This window comes from Mesoplodon densirostris, chromosome 6, assembly GCF_025265405.1.
Source record: "Mesoplodon densirostris isolate mMesDen1 chromosome 6, mMesDen1 primary haplotype, whole genome shotgun sequence".
Lineage (NCBI taxonomy): Eukaryota > Metazoa > Chordata > Mammalia > Artiodactyla > Ziphiidae > Mesoplodon > Mesoplodon densirostris.
Window position 1 is genome coordinate 120,817,244 of NC_082666.1, and position 16,712 is coordinate 120,833,955.

Sequence of the window (16,712 nt, forward strand, 5' to 3'; positions counted from 1 at the left end):
GGGGAAAACAACCCAGTAAGACGTAACACTTTATTATTTTTTGTTATCTTAGAAGGAATTCACCAAAGGCTTCATATTATGCTATGGCATCTTTAATTATAAAAATAAGCAAATAAAATAACTTGCATCTGTCATTACCATGATATGTTTCATAACCTTTATATGCACATGGAGCTTAAAAATGTAATTTAACAATAAATAATGACATATACCAGATATGCTCACTGTTTATTCCAGTACTCAGCCAAAAACCTAAATATCATTTAAATTATAAATACATAATGCAAATATAATGGCACAAAAATGTCTAAAGTGCAACCAAATCACAAGAGAAGAATCATGCAAACTGGTCTAGGTCAGCCCCGGAATCACTCTGTGCAGCAAACACAAGACAAAGCTTTGGAAGTTTAAGGGGGACTTGGAGGGAGCAGGATGGGAAGAAGAGAAGCAAAAAACTAGCAACATTGTGAGAACTGCTTCTTTCCATATGTGTAGATATATGTATTATAGATACATATATAAATATTATTGTGGGGAGAAAAGGGGGGGGTACCACGGTTTGAAGAGGTCACAGCAAATCAAAGAGAATCCACTGGACAGAAGTAAGAGAGAATTTTGTTAGGAATACTCATGAACTACTCGTTGCATTGGGGTCCTGGCTTAGTGGGTTTGAGAAACGGACACAACACACAAAACTGTAATAGCTTTTCTGGTTTGGAGAAGCCAGCCTTGCCTGCAGGGTAGGAATGGGTGAGGGAGGGAGAGGGATAGTCAACTTAGAGTATGATCTACCTGATTTCCAAGAGGCTAAGGCAGTGTCCATATGTTTGGGGACCTGGGGATGGGACAGTTCTGAGTATAAAAATGCTCTTAACAATCTGATGTCAGCACGCTGAGAGGCTGTGTGGGGACAAAGGCAGCCACGCTTGTGCTGCTGCTGGGTCTGTTGCATTCGCTCTTGGTCCTTGAGCAGCACGTTACTGGTTTTAAAGGCTTTGTGGTAAAGTTGTATTGCTTTTTGTTTTTCTGGGGATGTGCCCTCCCTCCTCCCACCAGCATCCCTAACACTCAATTTGGGCAAATCTGGAGTTTATCCTAGTGAGAGTCAAGCACCAATGGTTTCTACCTAAGCAAGTTTGGAGTGGCGCTTACAGTCCTAGCCCTCCTCCCTCTCCCTCTCTCAACATTGACCTTTGGTGGGCAGTGACGCTCCTAAGGGACCGTTGGGTTCAAGGACAGTGACCCTGAGAAACTACTGTTGTTCATAGCTAGGTTAATCATTTGGCTTTGGTGGTTGCCATCTTGTAAACATCACGGCAGACATGATCAAACCGCCAGCTCTTTTTTTCCTCTTTCTTTCATTTTTTTTTTCTTTTTTCTTTTTTGCAATCCTACAGAGATGGCCCAGCTGCCAGGACTACTTTGGCAGGCAGCGTGCTACAGGACAAAAATGTAAGAGGAGTCTATTAAGGCTGGACAGCCCAGGGTTATTTATACCCCCTCAGCCCCAAGTCCCCCAAACTAAAGACCCAAAGGCTGATTGACTCATACCTGATTGAGTTAATGGAAAGCCTCCTACCCCATCATCAGGCTGCCAGAGTACCAGGCACTGATGAAAGGCAGAAAGTCAAGAACTGCCACTTCCCAAGGTATAGCAGGCCTTATCACACTCCTAAGTGGTCCAAGCCCAAAGGGATGCTCTTTTTGGTCCCTGTAATTCTCAGTTGGATGTGACAGAGCTGTTTCAGGATAGGTCTAAGTCAAGAGTAGCCTCTGGGTTGAGGTGGGCTGGGAGATTAACATCTTGCCTGGGGTCCTTCAGATAAACCTGTTGGTTTTTCCTATCTCATAACAGGCCCATCTTAAGTTTTGATGTTGAATAAAACTACTTCTACCCCCTTAGTTATAAAAAAGGCCACAAGGAGCATTTATGTGGATATCTGGAAGTGAGATAGTTATTCCATTCCCAGGAAAAGAAAAATAAAGCTAAGTTACAAAACTAAATCTATATGCAATAAAGTTATTATATACTGCTTTGTTTAAGCAGAGTCCTCTGGAATTTATGTACAGTACATTAGTTTTCACCTATTTATATTCCACAGTTAGACCTTAAGATTCTCTGGATTTAAGACAATTGTTAAAGATACTTTTAAAGCTCTGAGCAGTTACAGTACATAGAGATGTTAGCTTTTTGTTTTTCATTAGATGCAAGAAGATGCAGGCTCCAAGTCTGGTTGGAGAGCCAGGCTCGAGCAATTTGGTAAATGTGTTGGGAAGGAAATTAGACATTGAGGATCAAGACCGTAAGACACTAGCTCATGAGAGATCAAGAATTCAAATATGACATTCATATTCGTCCATGGCCAGCACAGATTCATAACACGAATTCCACTGAGCATCTTTATGAGCGTTTTAAGACATGCATTTAAATTAAGTTGCTTCTTACCAGCTAACTCTACTGGGGCAACCATTCTAAAGGGTTCCACATCTTCAAATTACAAAGTCTGGGGAATTACATGAATGTTTTGTGTTTGAGAGTCATTGGAGGGGAGCTGGGAAAAGACCTGGTAGAGGAAAGTGGTAAAAGAGGCCACTTTCTCCTGAGGAGAGGCAGAAAGATCACACGTGTTCTGTTGGTGAGAATGCCGCCATCGAAGAATGTTGAGAGATTGATTACAGAAGCCTAGTTTCATGCAATTTTTTTAAGGGGGGGATAGAAAATAGGAACTACTTAAAAAAATCAAACCAGGCACAGTACACTCGAAGTTGGTGAGCGAACACCCTTAAAATGATCGTAGTTTGGTGAGGTTGTGAATACCTCTCCCCGGCTATGCACTCTCTTGGGAGGTGCGTTTGATGAGGGAGGGAGAGGCCACCTCACCTCGGAGGCTCCTGAGGAGGACTTTCAGCTTCTGTGGCTCGTTGGCACGCCTCCTGTTGAAGTCAGCTCGCTGGTGTGTGTGGGCACAGTGGTCTGTCTGCAGGATGTGAAAGAGGCTGGCCATGTTGGGTCCGATTTTCTCCATCAGGCTGTCTCTGATTGTGCTGACGGTGTCTTCATCACATTCCAGTAGGCTTCGGACGAGTCTGTTATAGTATCTGCATTGGGAAAGAGAGGGTCATTCAGTGGGCGCAAGGCAAGACCCAGGCTTTCATCCGGGCTCCAGTCAACACCCGTCCTGCATGGCCAGATCAAGCACCCACAAATAGTTGCCTCAGCTGAAGGTGGCTTTTGCTTCTAACCTTTAGGCAGTGTCTTCTTCGTGTGAGTGCTTGCGCTGCCTGGATTTACCACCCAGTGCAAGACAGCTCTGTGTCCACGTTTAGAGCTCAGGAGACTGAGATCGTACTTTGAATAGTAGGCTCGTGGCAATGTCTAAAAGTTTTAGAGAGAATTGTGGAGCTAGATGGAATCACAGAGACCATTTAACGACTCTTTCATCATTTCATTGTACAGAGAAGAAACTAAGGTGGGAGAGCTGAAGTGACTTGTCTGAGGTCATACAGTGGGCTAGTGGTCGAAGCAGGACTGAGTCAAATGTATGAGGTGACCCAACACTCACACTTATGTTTTAATAGTCATTGCACATGGATGCAATCATTTGCAGTTATTTTGGTGCCTCTTTGCGATTTTTCTTTTTCTTGGTGGGAGGTGTGTGTGTGCATATTCTGATTAATTTCTATCTTTTTTTTTCTTTTTGGCCATGCCGAGTGGCATGTGGGATTTTAGTTCCCTGACCAGGGATCAAACCCGTGCCCCCTGCAGTGGAAATGTGGAGCCCTAACCACTGGACTGCCAGGGAAGTCCCTAAATTTCTATTTTTAAAGGAGATCCCTGTCTTCAGTATCTCATGCATTTTTCTACTCAATCTAATTTCCCTATCATACACTTGGCTAGCCTCTCTGAAGGCTATCGTCTCACCTGATTTTCAGTCTTCTTGCAAAGGTATATTGCAGTCAGAGGGCCAAATGCCAGGCAACAAGGATATTTAAATAGAACGATTGGTGATCCTTAGTGGTTTGTGCTTCAGTAGTTTCAAGAAGCCTTCTCCCACTGCTCTAGATTGTGCTGCCCTCTCCTTTTTGGGGATGTTTTATAGATATTGGGTTACCATCGTACAGGTCAGCATTTGATGGTTTACTGATGGTTTTGTTTTCCTGACTAGGCTGTAAACCTATTGAAGGCAGGAGATGTGTCCTTATTCTTTGTATCCCTCATGTGCCCATGTCCTAGGGGTGCCTGCACACTGTCATTCTGTTGATTTATTTTGTGGCCCCCTGAGGGAATGGAGCTTTCAAAATAGAGTTCTTTCCAATGTCATGATTCCCAAAAGAAAAAATTATCTGTGGGTCTTCTGGTAAGTTTTACAAAAGAATTTGTGTTTGGTATAAATTTCCTTCATCTTTGGTGCAAGTTCTTTAAGCCTCCAAAATGCTGCAGCTAACTGTTAGGCTCAGAAAGAATAAAACTGTCTAATCTATTTTTTTTTCCTGAAGACTATGGTTTAATCATTTTAAATAGTCACAGGACATGTTTCCACACATGTGGAAGATGTGATGACAGTGAAAATGACAGTGAAGAAGATGTGAAAGATGACAGTGAAGAAGATGTGAAAACAATTGTGTACATGTTGTACAGCAAATAGTCCTAGGTAATACTCCCTTTGATGCAGGTTTTTGAAAAATCAGTACATATGGGTTAGACAGCATGGAAACTACCCAAAAAAAGATGGAGTCTTTTATGACATAGAGAACACACTTAAACACATTGACCTTTTATCAGTAAACTGTCTAATAGTTAAGGCATATAAATTACTCGTCCTATTCTTTGGGAAGACACTTCGGGTATTTCCCAATTTGAATTGGGATGGATTTGGTCCATTTCAAGGTGGCAGATGTCAGAACCCATTAGCTCTGTGTTCGCTAATTAGCGACTGTCCTAATGACGGTGGTCTGCAGCATTTATGTGGAGAGACCCTTTCCTCAGAGGAGCCCGAGGACTGCCGGACCACAAGATCTTCCGTGAAAAGAAACCTGTTTATTTTTAACTCACCTCACAGAGCACAGGATCAAACATCTTTCCAGAATAACTTAACCCCCCAGAGAGGTCCTTTCAAGGATGTACAGTAAATAGAGTGGAATGTGGGCACTGAAGCAAAGCCATCACCCTTCTGTGAGGGAGGAGAACCAAGCTGGGGATGGAGGGAGAAATGTGTCTGGGTCTCTGATATAGTCCTGGCTCCCATGAGGGAGGATTATATCCAGCTGTTGTTAAAACTGGGATTCCCTGGCACAGAGACACATTTTCCAACCCTTTGGAATTATAAAGCACATGAGTCAAAGCAGATCTCACTTGGATGGGGAAATGGGGAGAAAAGTGGTTTTGGAAAAACTGAGAATGAACTACTTTGTACCATCAGCTTCAGACATCTACACACCCACACAGATCCCCAGGCATCTCTTGGGCTCTGCTAGGATGTGGGTCCCCTGGATCTCTTTGTCTATTTCAAACGGTGATTAGATCCTAGAGAAAAAGGTTTCCTGACCCCTCATCTTCCTGCCCCTCAGTTAAGGACTTTATAACTTAGAAGTTAACCCTTCCACTTCTAGAAAGAAAGAACTGTTCACACCAAATGATCTTCCAAATGGGCTGGAGAGGTTGATCTTTCCTTATATTAACATTGAAAACTCTAGTCTGGATGAAGAAGTCTAACACCAGTAAGGAAACTAAGCTTCTGTAACTCGCCTCACCTCTTTAAGGTCAGACGTGTTCCTCTGGCCCCCACTTTGTCAAAACACCTCTTCTCCATCTCTGAGAGAGCCTACCTTTACTGTTACTTTCTCTGCCGGCCCCGATAGGCCACCTGTTCTTGGCGCTTCTTGAGGATGACCCTTGCCAGCCTGACTGTTCTTAGCGACTCCCCCCAAATCTACCCTTAGCTTCTCCCATGGAGCTGGTTACCTCAGCAAGGGCAGGCTAAGAGAGCTCCTTGGAATAGATAACAGCCATGGCTCCAGTAGCGGCTCCTCCAAGTGTGGGAGACCTATCAGGCTGCCTTGATGACAACGCCGTTTGCCTGAGCAAGCAATAGATTAATTCCACACCTCTCTATTGAGGGCCAGAATATGGCATTGACCTCTGGGGTTGTGTGGGCTGATGAGACAGACCTTTCCTATCTCTAAGCCAGTCAGTGAGGTTATTGAAGAGATTGTGTCTTCAGCGAAAGTTGACTTAGCAATTGTCATGTGGTCCTTGATCACTGTCTTGGACCAAGACTCGATGTTACTATAGCTATTGGTGAGAGATGTACACAAATTTAATTGTTGATCACCAGGGGGTGCATTTATTCCATTCTACTTGGAATTCCATTTTTGGATTGTGGATTTTATCTGCAGGTTTGACTGGCTGCCATTTTTGAAGTGGAAGTCAAATAGCCTGGCTCAGGGCCATGTGAATTCTAGGCTCAACTCTGTCATTCACTAGCTGTGTGAACTTCAGCAGGTCACCCCTCTCTCTGGGTCTCTGTTCTCTAATCAGTAAAAAGAGGCAGTTAGTCCAGATAACCTTTATGGTCATTTCCAGCTATGACATTTTATGTTTCTGGGGTTCAGTATATACGCTTCTTCTCAATTTAACAAAAAAATAGTTCAGCTCTGCTTAAGGCCTATCCTTGGCAGGAAGAGTTACAACGATTTAAGAAGATGCCTTTCTTCATCTTTATGGGGAGTGGTGGTGGGTTGTACTCCCAAGACTTAATGGGCTAAGTGTTCAGATCACCCAGCCTGGAAGGAACCTTTAAAGCATGTTTCTTTCCTCCCCCTTTGAAAATTCCATCACTGACTTTTTTCCTTGGTAAAGAATAAGATCAGATATTCTCCATAGCTACTGTTTTAAGCCATGCTTACCCAAATACACACATACTGCCTAGGAACGTTCTGTGTGAAGGTTTATAAATAGTCCTTTGTTTCCCTTGATCAATATTATTCTTCTGTTTCCTGTTCCCTATCCATGCCCTAGAGAGTTGGAAGCTTTGTCATTTTTCCCATCTGGATCTGGATTGGTTTAATTTCTTCTCAGGCCTCATGCCGTCCAGCCTGCCTGATCAATCCTGCCTGCTTCCCTCATGGTTGAAAGTAGAGTTTACAAATTCAGCCAGGGGGACACTCCAGCTATCCTTTGTGTTCTAAGTGCATTTCTGTCATGGAAAACCTCCCTGTTCTGGCTCCTGGTCCAGTCACAGGCTTTTGGATTCTCCCAGGCCCAAACCTCATGCTAGATAAGTCACAGGAAGGTGGAATGAACCTGTAACTACTTCCTTTCACAATTCTTTGCCAACTGGCACAACGTAGTGTGTATCTGTGGTGGGACAGAGGCTGGGAAAGCAGGATGTGTCAGAAGAGTGAGGATCTTAAATAGAGCAAATCGAGCCCAGCATGGAACCGGAAACCTCTAGCTCTGAGCAGGAATAACATTAGCCAGTTCAAGCGAAGTAACTGGAGAAAGCTAAGAGCTGCATGGAGGATTCTAGTCTTCAAGAGATGACCTTCCTGAGTCAGGATGATTCTTCTAAGATGATAAAGGGAGATAACTAGACTCCTGTGACCCCTTTCTAAAGGTGGTGAAAACGAGGCACCTATCGAAAAGAACAGCGGCCTGCTTAAAAGCTCCTATTACTAGTCTCTTAGATGGTTAGGATCACCAGTCCAGAATCTGTATTCTCCTTCCTGTAAGACCTCCTCTTCGTAATGGAAAATGCTACCTCAGGTGAATTAGAGATACTAGGGTTGTCTTAAAACTGGCCACATGCCACATTATAGATCATGAATTGTCACTGGACCATTAAAGATCAAACCTTATAATAGTGACTGTGCTAACCTATTCCTGCCCCCCAGCTACCACATAAACACATACTAAAGAGACAGGGCGCTTGAGATAAATGCTGAATTTGATTTTCCTGTTCTCAGAACATCAGTTAGCACCATGACAGAGTCACTTCCAAGGACTGAACAAACGATTTTTGTAAACTGACATGAGGTTCTCAAGAACAATGATCAGTAGTTAAGAGTGAATCAGAAATGTACGATGTTTAACGTCAGAGGCCTTAACCTTTCCCCAAGGAGGAGCTACTTTTCCCGTTTTCCAGTTGCACGCATGTACATGACTAACCCACTGGTAAGCCCCAGAAGGACTAGGTTATTGCCAGTATCTGAAGAAGGGTGGCAGCCTCTGGCTAGGAAATTAATCAGGTAGGTCTGCGTTAGCGCTCCTGTGGGCAGAATAACACGTACGGTCTGATCTTTGTGGATATGTGCAGATTTGGCTGGAGAGTCAAAGACTCCTAGCCCTTCAGGACTAGGAGTCAAGTCAGTGGCATCACAGTAGGCTGAACTTGACCGTTCTGCACTGCCCCTGCCATGCCTCCATGCTAGCCCCATCAGCACCTTTCTGAACTTGACCACAGATGGGGAAGCCCAGGTCTTGCCAGGAAACTTTCTACGCCATGGAATGAGCATGTCTGCCATCCCATGTCTTAGATGTTCACACCTGGCTGGTAAAGACGGTGAGTCAAGGGCACAGAAAGTCACGATGCTCAGATATTACTAGCTCAGTGGCTTGGGATCAGTTTAGAATACTAAGATGAGAGTGTGATCTGGGGAGCCACCAGAACATCATCCCAGGAAATCTTGGACTAGACAAATGGGATAACAGCCCTGGAAGGGACCATGGGAATCATCTAGTCTAGCCACTTCACTTTTCACAAAGGAAATTTGAGTCCCACCGAAGTCAGATGGTTCGCTCTGGGCTACCCAGTGAAATATCTGATTGGGCTTAGGATGGACTCAAATATATGCAGTTTTAAAACTCTGCATTATGACATTTGACCAAGGTTTTCATAATGGCCAATTGTACTGTGCCTAGTCATGATTTCAGCCCAATTTGATGTCTCAGAATCTTGTTACCATAAACTTCACAATTCCCTTCAGGCTTATGGAAGGAAATGGACAATGCACCCAGGGATGCTGCAGATGAAGTTTTCTATTAGCTGCATGGAGAGACTTTTCCTATAACAGTGAAAAAAAAAAAAAAATCCAGGCTGCTTAAGCTGTCACAACCAATCACAAACATATTTTTTTCCTGCAAAAGCTGGGAAGACTGCAAGCTAAAATAAGAGCATCACCGTGGCAATTTAACTCCTTCTGTGTCTGGCTCTGCCGGCCAACCACTCCCCCTCCCCCCGAACTGCCACACGAGTGGACTCATTTTGTACCTGTTGGAGAAGTGATTAGGGAGCTGGACGACTTCCGTGATGGCTTCGGGGTTCCGCTTGGCCACACTACACACGTTCAGCTTGCTGTAGCACTCCTCCTGCACCTCGGCAATCATCCTCTGGAAAGTGGAGCACCTCCGAATGGCCAGGAAGACCTTGGCGGTGACCCCGTTGGCGATGCACTTTAAGCTCTCTTTGACAAATGCTTTTCCCTGCCGAGGAAGGGGGGGAGGAGAGCAAGATTTAGCTTGAGCTGACAAGAGAGGACAGGGCCTATGATATGTGGACCTTAAGGGGGCTCACCCTGGCACTGTCTCACGGCCCTCTCTGCATGTCCTTGCAATAAGCGAACTGTACCCTGCGACCAGGATTTTTTTTAAAAAGTCCCTATTCCCTTAGACTACCTTGAGAATTGAGCTACATAGAAATGAAATGAGACGAGAAAAAGAGATGGACCATAAACAACCACCCTTCAGCCTAAAAATAGCCATAATACGGTTTTGTATTCTTGGGATTGAGATTTGATAACTCAAATCACAAGCTAGTAAAAAAAAAAAATGAAAAAAAAAAAACAAGCTAGTATGCTGGCTCTTCGTGAGAAGAACTTCTTTGTTAGAAGAACATTTTTATTTCCTCTTGAAGAGGCAAAGATTTTCCGCTCATCACCCCTCCCTTAGAAGACAGCCTCTGTCAGCCTGTTACAATTGTGCATTAGAGTGGGTGGAGAGTGGCTTATATAGAACCTATTTCTTGGCCAAAAGTGTGTGTGTGTGTGTGTGTGTGTGTGTGTGTGTGTACACATGTTGGAGATGAGAATTTAGACTGGGGAGGCTGAGAAGCAGAGCTGGTTCCCTACAAGCCCGGCTCCTAAGAACAATAGTCTCATACACTGTTAAAGACAAGCAGCCAGTTGTGAGCAGGGGTCAAGGTCTTATTACCTGAGTGTCAAATTTAGCAGCGCTGTACAAGAAGGATTTACAGATGTCGTACATCCCATCTGTGTCACAGGTGGAGTTTTCCAGGCATGCAAACGCTCCACAGCCAACCTGCAGAGCGCTGTTGAGGCAGCGAACCACTTCAGCTGAAAGAGACAAATCCATGCAATCTGGGTCAGATGGTGAGGACAGTCTAGAGGGATCAAGCTGATGTGGAGGCAAAATTCAAGGAAAAGGGGTCAGAAGAACTTATCCTAGAAGTCTGTGATGGGGCCAGTAGATAGACCCATTCCGAGCGGGGTGGGAGTGAGGAATAGAGGGGACAGACAGATCCCTTTTGCTTATAAGAACCAGAGAACATGGAGAAGGGAGTGAGTTTTCCCTCGGAGATACACTCTCTTGGTCTCACCATCACACACAGTTCTGGTGGCTGGAAAAGTAAGGTTGGAGTAGGAGGCATGCCCAGTGCTTAAAGCAGCTCTGCAGAATCCAAGGGCACCCCTTAAAGGCTGAAAGCATGGGAAGGTAGATGGTAGTGGTAGGTGGTCAAGTTTAGGAGGAGGAAGGAGAAGGGAATCCATTTGGCTTCCAGAAAATACACTCCAGAGTCATAAGGATGGAATTTTGGTCTAAATGGTAGAGAAGAATTTGCCAGGAGTCCACTAGGAGACCCTTCTGATTTAGGGCTTTTAACTTACCTTCCTATTGGCAGAAAGAAATCTGATCCGTTCATGTTTCATCCCAACCCCCCACTATAGGACAGTGCTTAGAGGTATGCATAATCTCTCTCATATTAAAAGCCTTTTTTTTTTTTTTTTAAAAAAAGAGAGAAACACAGGTGTAGAATAACCAGGCCAAGGCAACACTTGTGCAAGACTGGAAGAAAACCGCAGAGAACTTGCATGAGGCTTTCTACATTCTGGATAAGATCTTCCATAAAAGTAATTTCTCTCCTACAGAAGAGGGGTGTTCTGGCAGGCAGCTCCGCGAGAAATGATCTGCAGCCTTCATACCATAGGAGTCTCCTCTGAGATCAAAAGCACGGTTCGGTTAGGCGGCCCCTCCCCCTCCCACCACCCGCAGCCTCTGGGATGTTACAAGTCATTTCCCTAATTATATATTTCCACGGGTTCAAATGATAACTTTGCTTTAAGCAGTTTTAATATGCATTAGGATTGCTATTGTTTTTGGCAAGCTTGAATTGTGAATCACTGCATCTCTATAGCAACTAAGTACAAAAGGAAGTGAAGCAAAGCCCTCCTCTCGGCAGGGACCTGTGCTCTTCCGAGGGGAGCAGCGTCTGCAGCATTTGGACACCTGCGAGCCCATCTTTGCTGACAGTTGGGGGAGAGAGAGCAGTCATGGAAGGGGAGCAAGCTGGACAAGCGAAGTCCAAAGACAGAGGTGTCAATGTCGGCTTCCTAAGGACTCTCTTCCTTTAGAGAGCAAGATAATACACAATTAACTGCTCAAGGAGTCAGGGCTAGAGTGAGACCTCTCCCTTGGAGAAATAGCTGCTACGTTTCACAGATACTCTTTTTCGAGGGGCTCTCTAGCCACGGGGCTGCCTGGAGACTGAATGGAGCCCCAGAGAGCAGGGAGGGACAGACGGAACAGTGTCGAGGGTGGGATGTGTAGGGTTTTCTCTGAATCTGCCCTGGATTTGTCAGACTGGAGGGCTATGGTTCCGTAAATCAGTCTACAAAGGGAGCTTTCTGTGTGTTCTCTGGAGGGGCAGGGAAGTCAAGTTATAGGGTCTTCAGGGTAAAGAAAGAGGGACAGCATCAGACAAGTCACGTCTCACCTTAAGATCAGCTTCAGCTTCTGGAAAGTATAGAGAGCGCTTTGAAGCATGCCAACATTCAAGTCTTTCCCCCGCCCCCTCCCCCCCAGGAGGGTACGTGCCAGATTTCAGGCAATCAGGCTAGGCTTATGCAATGAAATACCCTCAGCAGAGCGCCCAGCTTCTTCGTTAGTTGCATGCAATTTATTAAACAAAGGAGCTCCACTTCCTAAGGCTATTGGATTACACTGGCAGTTTATTGCCATCAGGCATGAAGCACATTTATTATCAAGATCAGCCGTCACAGACACAGTTGCAAAAGCGAGAGGCAAATGAGGACAGCTCTTTGGGGGAGAAACCGGTCCTGGGTTTGCCGCTTACCTGAGTTCTGAGCTGCCACCCGGGCTTTCCTGGGGCTCACAGAATCATTCTGCTCCGCCTCATGGGTTGCAGAAGCACTGATCACCAGCACCAGAAGCACTGCTGAGTTTTGGAGCATTCTCTGAGAAGTTTCCGCTAAGTTGTTGGGTTTTTTTTTTTTTTTCCTCCCCCCCCCTTTCCTCTTTCCCTCTCCCGGCTTGAGTGAAGATGTGGATCTGGATACACTGAGAGCCTAGGTGAGGATTTGATGAGGAATTTTCTGTTGCTGCTGATGCTGCTTCTGCTGGCGCTTTTGCTGCTGCTGCTGCTGCTGCAGTCGCTGCTTCTTGCACCTCTGGCTTTTGCAAACTGGGGGCCCAAGAGCTGCACCCAGGGATTTTATAGCCGTTCTTATCGGTCCTCAGGATCAGGGACCAATCAGGTCCCTCAACTGGTCTGGCCAGCCAATCGGAGGGCATGCTCATTGGGCTGGAGCTGTTTGACTTCTTAGAAATATTTTCCAGCAAATTAAAAGTACCTGCTGCCAATGTCTTATACGTGTGTGTGACTGTGTGTGCAGAGATGTGTGAAAGAGCTATTTTCACAGAATTAAGGGATGACTTTGTATTGATCTAACGAAAGGGAAATCATAGGACCATCTCAACAAGGTGCCTTGGGAAACCTATCCATCTTTTTAAAAAAATGTGCTATGGGGAGGAATGGGCAGCTCAGGCAGGATGAGTAGTGTAGTCTCTTTGGATTTGAATTTAGCCTCATTATAGCAGTTTTACTATCATTTTCACAGCACATTCTCTGTGTTGTAAGCTACATACACCATACCTCCCCATCTTCTCAGTTTAGGCATGTTTACAGGTCTGTGAGGCATTTTGGTTGTATGTGGACATCCTGAGTTTTCACATGGATGAGCCCTTGGGAAGGGACATATAGGAGGGGGAAGGGCCCTCATGGACTGGAATAGGACAGCTCTGAGCTGTGGCCCGAGGTCCTCTTTTGATTAGCTCTGTGACCCTGGTCAAGTCCTTTTACCTTGTTCTACCTGTTTCCCGATCTGTCAAATGCCAAAGTTGGAGTCTAGCATTCTTTACGCCTCTAAAACTATGATTCTCTAGTAACACAAATTAACCTCGACTCCATCTTTTTTGTTACCAGCACGACTACAAACTCCAAGAGTGTTAGTTACTACAGGTAGACACATGCACACCTATGTACACTACGCTCAACAGGGAGACATCATGAATGCCTGGAAATTAATAAACTGTGTATTTAAGCCCAACAACTTCATAATCACGTTGAAACAATAAGCTGGCCAAAGTAAGACTAAATCTGCTGGGTAAACCGATTCATTTCTTGGGGGGTGAGGGGTAAGGGGGTGGGCAGGACAGGAAAGAAGAGGTAGGAGAGCAGAATGTGTAGGAGAAAAGACAGATAAGCTCTAGACGTAATAAGAAAATTACAGTGGCATCACAAACATGTCTAGGATAGAAGCTCATATTTTCTTATAAGTGGGTTGTAGGCAACACGGAGGCTTGTCACTAACTTGTGAAGGAAGCTAATGATCTCAGAGAGGACTTAGGGTAGAAAAGTGGTCATTAAGGGCTGGGTTGAAGTAAAGGATTAAGCAAGACAACCTATAAACATTTGGGGGAGGTAAATGAGGAAGGGCCATTGGAGATTCATACAGACAGGGGCAAGATGACCTTGTAAGGAAACAGAGCCAGTGGCTTCTGTGTAAATCCTCAAATCTTCAAACAAAGGTTGACGAAAGAACACCAACTCTATTAACCACAAACCGAGAATCAACCCTACGTGTGTGGGGGGAGTGAGCTTGCTGAGTGATTAGAGGTTCCCTTGCCAAAAAAAAAAAAAAGCTTGTTTGGAAAGCATGAAGTTTGCTAGAAAAAGGGATAGAGGAAATAAAGGATAGAAGGAATATCCAAAGAAGAGAAGGGGAATTTTCAAATTTCCATTAAATAATAGTGTTTTTCAATTTAGATTAACTGACAGTATTTCCCAAGTGTCTTCTGGGCTGGGAGCTAGTGGATGCGTCGGGGAAGGTAAATGAGAAGAGAGATAGAAGGAGGAAAAGTAATGATTCTTATCATCGAGGAGCTTGTAATCAAGTTGGGAAGACAGTCAACCCCAGTCATATTTCCTAAAGGTTCAGGATGTCAGGACCTTGCATGGTAAGAGAAGAGCATGGCCAACATTGGCTAGAGATGTGGGGAAGGCTTCGTGGAAGGGTCGGTGCAGGAAGGATGTGAGCTGCTGTTAGTGCCTTTTAAGACTTTAGGAAAAAGCCATGATATTTCATTTTTTGAAGTGCTTGTGTTCTGGAAATCTCAGAGGTTGTTTTTATTGCTTTAGGCAGGAGTGGTAGATGTATGGCACTAGGGCACTGCAACATAGTCATTCAGTGTTTTCTTCTAGAAGGAGAAAGAGGACACATGCATGCATATTATTCCCAAGGATTTGGATTTCTGTTCCTCAGCATTCTCTGCCTCCTTAGCCATTGTTTATTTTTCTTATTTTTTAAAAAATAAATTTATTTATATATTTATTTTTATCTTTGGCTGCATTGGGTCTTTGTTGCTGCACGCGGGCTTTCTCTAGTTGTGGTGAGCAGAGGCTACTCTTCGTTGCAGTGTGTGGGCTTCTCATTGCGGTGGCTTCTCTCATTGCAGAGCGCTGGCTCTAGGTGCGCGGGCTTCAGTAGTTGTGGCGCGTGGGCCCAGTTGCTCCATGGCATGTGGGATCTTCCCAGACCAGGTATTGAACCTGTGTCCCCTGCATTGGCAGGCGGATTCTTAACCACTGCACCACCAGGGAAGCCCCAACCATTGTTTGTTGTTAATGGCAGTGCTGTTTCTCTTGTTAGACTTTCCCTGTGTTGACCTACTGGCTTTGTAGGGTGATGACTTACTTTCCACCATCCACATTTTTTCCCCTACACTCTGGTGCTCCCAGATTGTTCCACAAGTGTCAGGATGTGTTTTGCGTTTTCTCTGATGTTGATTTATAGTTTCTCCTTATTTCACTCACTTACTATCATGTGCCTGGAGGTTCCTGGCTGGGTGTGTGAAGTGTCTCACAATGACAGATAAGCTGTCAGCTGAAGAAATCCAACAGTGGGCAGCCATATTGGTTTGCATATTAATTGGTTCATCAGTGCATTTGAGAACATCAAAGGCAGAAGCTGAAGCCTAAGTAGAAATGCCCAATGGAAATAAAGTTTCTTCCCCAGAGTTCAAGGACCTCTATATGTCCACAATCATTGTGCTCCCCCTGGACTTTGATATAGCAATGATAGAAGAGTCTTGGGAACACTGGAGGTGATGTCTAGTTTCTAAGGAGTTTGAGTATCAGATTTCAGAGTTTGAATACTCTCTTGCAAGCAACAAGGAGTCAAGGGTTCTTGAGTAGGAATTGTTAAATGTGTTGAAATTAGCATTTGGGGAAGGTCTTTTGATTGTACTTATGATGGTTTGGAGGAAGAAAAGAATGGCGGTTGTAAGACTAGTTAGTAATATCAGTTTGCTTTGATGAGGTCCTGGACAACCACAGTAGTAATAGGAAAGGAAGGAAGAAAATTATGAGAGATATTTTAAATAAAATGGAAATTATCAATTAACCTAAGAAATTTATTGGAAAAAATCTTTCTCCTAGTTTAATGATAATGGAGGTAATGTACATCAGGGTTTTCCCTTCCCCATTTATTGGTTATGATTTTTAGTGGATAAGACTATCTAGCATCTCGGTTAGGCAGGCACTTTCTGGGGTTCTGTTGAGGTAGTAATTTACCCAACAAAAGGACTTGATGTGCTTAAGGTAGGTGAAGAACTGTGCAGTAGGTGGGAGGGGAGGGAAGCCTTTGCCATTATCCCCAAGCAGGGAAAGTGCAAAGGAGTGGGTGGCAGAAGCTGCCAACACCAAAGGCTGGGTGATGGTACCCTGGCTGTGCCCATGCAAGGCTGGCATGAGTTCAGTGAGAAGATTAAACCAAAGATCTCTGGGGCTTTCTTGGATTTGGCTAGCTTAAAGCTGAGCAGTGAATGGCTCTGGGCCTTTTGGTGAGAGCAGCCAGGAGCATGGTTTCTTGGTAAATGTTTCTTTTGTTGTTAACAGAGTACAAGACTCATCAAGGTTGGTGTGACATGGTGGCCAAGGTTGGAGTGTCATCATCATTCTTTTATGGGAATTTTAGGCCTGACTGCACTGTTGGACTATTGAGTCATGCCTTCCTAACCTCAAGAAAAAGGAGGAGAGGAAGAGGAGAAAGATGAGGGGGAAAAATTATTTTCATCCTTCTATAAAGATACCAGGTTTTCTGTGTGGACAGTCTCAGAT

General features: G+C 44.5%; 1 protein-coding gene across 1 annotated transcript; it reads right to left on the bottom strand.

Annotated features, from left to right (window-relative positions):
- Nucleotides 1–209: 209 nt before the first annotated feature.
- Nucleotides 210–12,708, bottom strand: STC1 (stanniocalcin 1). Its single transcript, XM_060102561.1, has 4 exons — nucleotides 12,369–12,708; nucleotides 10,208–10,350; nucleotides 9,270–9,481; nucleotides 210–3,099 (listed from the first exon to the last, which is right to left on the bottom strand). The coding sequence occupies exons 1-4, from the start codon at nucleotides 12,484–12,486 to the stop codon at nucleotides 2,829–2,831; spliced, it is 744 nt and encodes a 247-aa protein (XP_059958544.1). The 5' UTR covers nucleotides 12,487–12,708; the 3' UTR covers nucleotides 210–2,828.
- Nucleotides 12,709–16,712: the final 4,004 nt, after the last annotated feature.